General features: G+C 43.4%; 1 protein-coding gene across 4 annotated transcripts in view; it reads right to left on the minus strand.

Annotated features, from left to right (window-relative positions):
- The window catches only part of SCMH1 (sex comb on midleg homolog 1 (Drosophila)), a 148,030-nt gene that overhangs the window by 117,597 nt on the left and 24,634 nt on the right, over window positions 1-5,799 (minus strand). For all 4 annotated transcript variants that reach the window (XM_019512124.1, XM_019512123.1, XM_019512121.1 and 1 more), the window contains exons 4-5: window positions 5,549-5,619; window positions 4,280-4,514 (exon numbers count right to left, since the gene is read on the minus strand). In XM_019512124.1, coding sequence (XP_019367669.1) covers window positions 4,280-4,514; window positions 5,549-5,619 — 306 coding nt within the window. The remainder of the gene's footprint in view (window positions 1-4,279; window positions 4,515-5,548; window positions 5,620-5,799) is intronic.

Consider the following 5,799-nt stretch of genomic DNA (forward strand, 5'->3'; position numbering starts at 1 on the left):
ATCTGCTCAGGTCCCTTCTGACCCTAGAAACTATGAAAAAAGACACTAATTTTCAAAATACGAATCTAAGGGTATGGACAAAGGTACAATTTGTAGCTGCTTAAGAAAAGGAGTGGTAGGGTGGGGCGGTGCACCATTTCAGTGACATTAGAGCAACTGTTACACTCTAACCCTTACACCCTTAACATCCTGTAGCAATACAGGTGAGATAAGGTTGAACGAGGGTTAAAGCTGGAGCAGTTCTGCTACACCTGCATTGTTAGAAAAATCATAAAGAGGAAACACTTTTGTTATAAGTGTGTAACAGTGTACTTTGATAGCCATATAGTTGTTATGTTTGCTTACACCCTGAGAGTTTCAAGGATAAAATTCATACACAAGAGATGGATCAGCATCCACTGGGAAAAGTCTCATACAGAACTGACTACTGTTTCTGATAACAGCAGATTTTATGGACACTATCTGATACTCAGTTAAAAAAAATGTGAGCAGATGTTAACAGATGTACTAGGTTCCTCTCTCCTGCTATGGGTAAATATAGGAAGAGTGAAGAAGTACAATATGTCAGATATGTCAAGTTTTTCTCTGGCAGAAAAATCTATGGAGGCCAGAACCCAATTGTTTTTAAAAAAATGGAATAAAGTATTTAAAAGGCCAGTCTCACCGAGTAGATCTTAGCAGTTGTGACCAACTGGAAATAGGATGCATGAGGTCCAGCCAAATCAGGCAAAGTATAGCTGCAAACCTCACATTACACAAAGGCTGTATACACCAAAGCTCAAGTTTTCCATCTATTGATTTCTTTGTGAAATCCTGTGAAAAATGAACTTTCATTCTGACCCAGGAAAACTTTTACAATCTTTTCCAATGCCTGATGAAGGGTATTTGTGTCCAAAAGCTTGTAATTAAAAACATTATTTGCAAAAAACTTGGTGGTCTAATAAAAGGTATCAATCACCTCTGTCCATGAGCCCTTGCTTTTTTCTCTAGACCAATACAGCTTCAACCTGGATACAAAGCTCAAGATTGACTTTTAACAGCCAAAACAATCTTATTTCTTACATACTAGGATCTCTGAAGTCAGCTCATTCTGGGTTCATCAGAGGGAGCCAGAAGGTCACACTCCCTAGGTATTTTTTTGTTTGCTTGGTTGGGTTTTTTGGGGAGGGTTTTTTAATCTTTACAGCTGAGAAGAATGGGAGATGGCGGTTGTTACCAAGGGAGGAGAGAGATTTCTTATATCAGTCTTCTGTAGTAAATTGGGTACAGATTCACAGGGCCAAATGCTCAGCAGATGTATTCAACATAGTCCTAGAAACCCTCAGTCATGGTGCTGCCCACTATCAGCAACGTGAATTTAAAGAACTCATGGGCTCTGACATACATTAAACTTGTTGCACTTTATCTGCTGTTTTAATGTGGCAAAAAGCCTGTAGCCACACGGTCAGGCTTTGTGTCACACTAAAAAAAATGGGAAACCTGTGATAAATAAGAGCCAAGATCTTTGTAGCACTAAAAAAAATAAAAGTGTGTCAGCATCCCATACACCAAGGCATGCAGCTTTCACCTTCCCAGACAAGCTTACTTTTCACTGAATCCATTCCCATGTCACATTTATCGACACTCCAGGCTGGACATCCACTTGACACCTCCCAAAGGATGCTTGAGGTGCAGACAAACATAACTCTTAGGACTGGTTTAACTGTGGTTTAAACTGCAAGCACTGAGATGTAAAAGCCAGTTTTGAACAGTTTAAACTTCCTGAACCATTTCAAAAGTATACCTGGATAAGCAAGTATTATTTTGAATGGGCTGTCTATGAACTGGTTCAATGTTATGTGCAGGCACCCAGCTTTCAATGACTACTGTCTGGTTGGTCCTGCAGGCTTCCCACCTGCACCACTCATCACTCTCACTCCAACAGTCACAAGCAATTGGCTACTCTGGTACGCAGCCAGAACTGTATTGCCTCAACTTCTATGGCCTGCATGCAGTGTCCTTAGCCGGGGGCCTTGGGAGCAGTTCTCCATGACTTTTAAAGAGCTATTCAAGTTCCTTCTGCGGTGGCAACTGACCAGGGTTCCATGCGCGCCAGGCTTATTTGGGCTGGAAGGTGGCCAGGTAGGGGAGGAAGGGGTCTACCTGAACCCATGCTTGTGTGTGCCTGGGGGCTTGAGACTCCAAGGGACTGCCAAAAGACTCCACTGCCACCAATAAAAGAAAACTGACCAGCTCCAGGGACAAAGAAGCAGGGGTCCAGGCAGTCCCTCCCCACCTTACTTGGCTCTCTCCCCACCATCAAATCTGCCTGGCATTCACCAAATCCTCGTCACTTTCCAGGAACTAAAGTAAATTGATGAGCAGCCTGGAGGAAAAGTGCTCTTTAAAAGCCACAAAGCGGGCAGCTCTGAAATATCCAGCCCCACAGGAACCCAGATGCAGAGGTCCAGGCAGTCCCCACCCCTCCCACACATACCTAGACACTCCCAGTCAAGGCTCCACCACACAGATCTCAGGAAAGCACAGGAATGGGTCTTTACTGAACTCAATGTCAGTGCAAGGGGGAGCAGAAAACTAAGTGAACCATGTACTCACTTCCACTCCCTGGTGGCAGATCAATGGCACTGCAATGCCTAAAAGGTGACTTCTACTTGGAACCCTTTGCATCGTCCGTGCAGACACCTCAGACACACGGCAATGGTGAACCAGCTCCAGAGACATTCTTAGAACAGTTCAAGCGCTATGTCTGACTGCATCCTTAGAGATAAAATGTATCTCCTTCAAAGGTCTCATGTGCAAGTCTTTATTCTGCTGTCACAACTCAGTCTGGTCCCTACCAGAATATACCAACTGGAATGGGTGCTTAATAAAGACACCTCCCAAAACTCCAAGAGAACTGCCACCTGAATGAAGGCATGAAGTTCAGATAGCTGTTTAATCTGGATTGAATATGCATCAGTTCAGCTCATTAGGGAACCATTTGACCAGTGGTAAAAAGAAAAATGGTGTTTACCTGGGAGATTAAAAAATGGGGAAGTTCTAATATCTAAAGACAGCTAAAGCTAAATAGAGTTTTAATAAATCAGAGATGAAATGCCGTGAATGTCATGCTCATTCAAGATAAGGCTTTAAATCAACAGGAGCCCTTTCATGCTTTTTTTCTCTGTTAAATGGCCTCTTGCCCAAACTGGGTCAATCCACTGCCCAAAATGAAACTCTAATGAAGACAAGTGAGCTATATAAAACTCATCTAACTGGTTCTCTACTAATGCCTACACTTGTTAACCAAGTCTTCCTGTTGACTGATAGTCAGTGGCCACAAATACAACTGGGTAACAAAGGAAAATAAATTACTTTGGCTTAACTAAATTTACCAATGATTGCCAGAGTTAGTAATGACTAAGATAAACACCTCAGTGTTACCAATTCTCCTTGTTTATGGTCTGTATTACAATTTAAAGATCTTAGGAAGGCATTCTCCACTCTATGCATCATTTCCAGTCTTCTGACGTAATGGATATGAGAGAGACTATCTTATAGGATGAGAAAAGTGTACTGTTTGAGAGGACCTGGCAAATAAATGATGGCTGGTGGGAGTGATGCTCTAAGCCAAAAGCAGTGGCTGATGCTCAGACCAGTTCTAGAACAGTGTGGTCCTTACATTGTCCTGTAGGCTCTGGGATTGTGGGTATGTCTTCACTGCAAAGTTAATTTGGACAACCATGGAATCTAAATACCTAGATTAGCCTAGATCAACGGTGAATGGCCAAAAGCTCTACCCTAATTACTGTGTCCAAAATGGTACTTCACTCATCTGCATGTCACCAGGACTTCTGGGGACCCATTTTATGACTCTTTGTGCCACAGTAAAAGTGAGCTTCTCTATGTTCTTTCCTCAGTGAATTGCTGAAAAACATTCCTGTCCTTCAGGACACACAGGACGGATTTGTGGAAGACACTGAAGGACTAGTAACATTTGAATGATTTAGTCTGTGTCTATGCAAAAAACAGGTAGGCCCCTATTCTTGCCATAAAGGGCATTCAGGCTGGGCCAGTTTGCCTGAATGTACATACTGCACATAGACAAGAGGGGCATGTGTATGTGGATCAAAGCCAAGTTAAAGGTTATATCTAGTTGAGAATCCAAGTTAACTCTGCAGTGCAGATTGCCCTATTAGGGAAGCAGAGTCCATACTCCACTGGAAAAGCAAAGGATACTAGATTTTCCCACATGGCATGGTAGCTGGTTTCTATTGGCTAAATGAGAATTTAGACTCACCCAATGGGGGCTGCAGCATCCCTCCATTCTTCTCACAGTTCCCTATGGGCTGAATTTCAGCAGAATCCACCAGGCGCCAGAAGTCATTCTTGTTATCACTGCCATCAAGACGCAAGCGGAGGCGTGCACCTGTCAGACCCACCACAGTAGCAATGCAAGTAGAGGTGGTATTCCTAGGGTCCTGGGCTTCTAGTTTCATGCTGATCTTGAATTCATTAGTGGGTGGAGTATATGACTACAGGGAAAAGAACAAGGATCCAGTGAGAGCCAGGAGTTCCAACATGTGCCATTTCCTTCCTATGGCACAAGCACTACCTGCTTCAGCACTTCTTTGGGCAACTGAAGCTAGAAAGTGTCCTCCAAGCCCAGTGTTGAAGCAGGCACTGCAGAGGAAAGCAGAGCAAGCTCAGTGAGCCAAGGCCCTGATGCCCTGCCATCCACAATTCAGCCTTTTATCATAGGCTTCACCTAGACATCCTGGGTCAGATTTTTCTCCTGGGCTTCATTCCATGAGCACCACTCACCCAGCTTACACAGAAGTGGCTATCTAACCACTCCCATAAACACACACTCTCCTTCAATAAAAAACACCCCACCATATTAAAACATATTTTGAACTTGTAAGTGAGCAGCTCAGAGCACTAGCCCAAGCCAACCACAGTACAGGCCAAACCTGAAACTAAACACAGTAACCTGAACTCCTAATTCTGATTTGCATCTTCTCTGATATTCCAACCCTATACTCTCCTTAGTCTATATACCAAAGCCCAGGTCCCTTAATCCTGACCCACTGTCATTTTATTAGTTTATTCCTTGTCCTTTGCATCAGCTGGTCTAATAATTAGGGTAGCAGCTCCAGCAATTTGACCAAATGCCCAATGCCTTAGAAAACACTATTTGGCTCACCAATAATTGGAAAACATAGAAGAGAAGTGGGCAGGACGTTCATTTTACCAGTGTGGATCCAGTGAAACTTAAATCATACTTCACACTGACTAATGATCCAATCTACACATTTCCCTTCATCGTGCGAGTCCTGCAGAGACAAAGAGATGCTCTAATATTCCTATTCACGCACATCTGAGAATTACTCCCCTGGATTGTTCTGTAACATATATGGCTTGTCTAAATGTATCTATTCTATCTTTGCTTCATCGTACACACATTCCTGCCCAGTGTCCGCTTTCTCTATTCCAAGGTTTGCTCTGAACTAGAATCTGGAATTATCCATTCCCTTTGTTGTTCTCATAACACTACACCACCAATTACCTGCTTGAAGCAATGGGCAGGAGCTGGGATGGCACATGTCTCTTTCAGGTATTTTTCCCAGGTGAAGTGACCTGCAGGAGAGAGGAAATAAAACCATTTAAGCAGGAGCTGACAGCATAGCAAAAAACTAAGAGAAGTTACACCCTACATCATTATAACTAGATACTGACCAAGAGCATGGAAGAACTAACTTGGGGTGTTCTCTGCACCATCCAAATCCCTGGCCCTCCAGAGTTGGGGGGGGGGGGGGG

The sequence above is a fragment of the Gavialis gangeticus genome, unplaced genomic scaffold (genome assembly GCF_001723915.1).
Source record: "Gavialis gangeticus isolate Ggan-Ray unplaced genomic scaffold, GavGan_comp1, whole genome shotgun sequence".
In the NCBI taxonomy this organism is placed as follows: domain Eukaryota; kingdom Metazoa; phylum Chordata; order Crocodylia; family Gavialidae; genus Gavialis; species Gavialis gangeticus.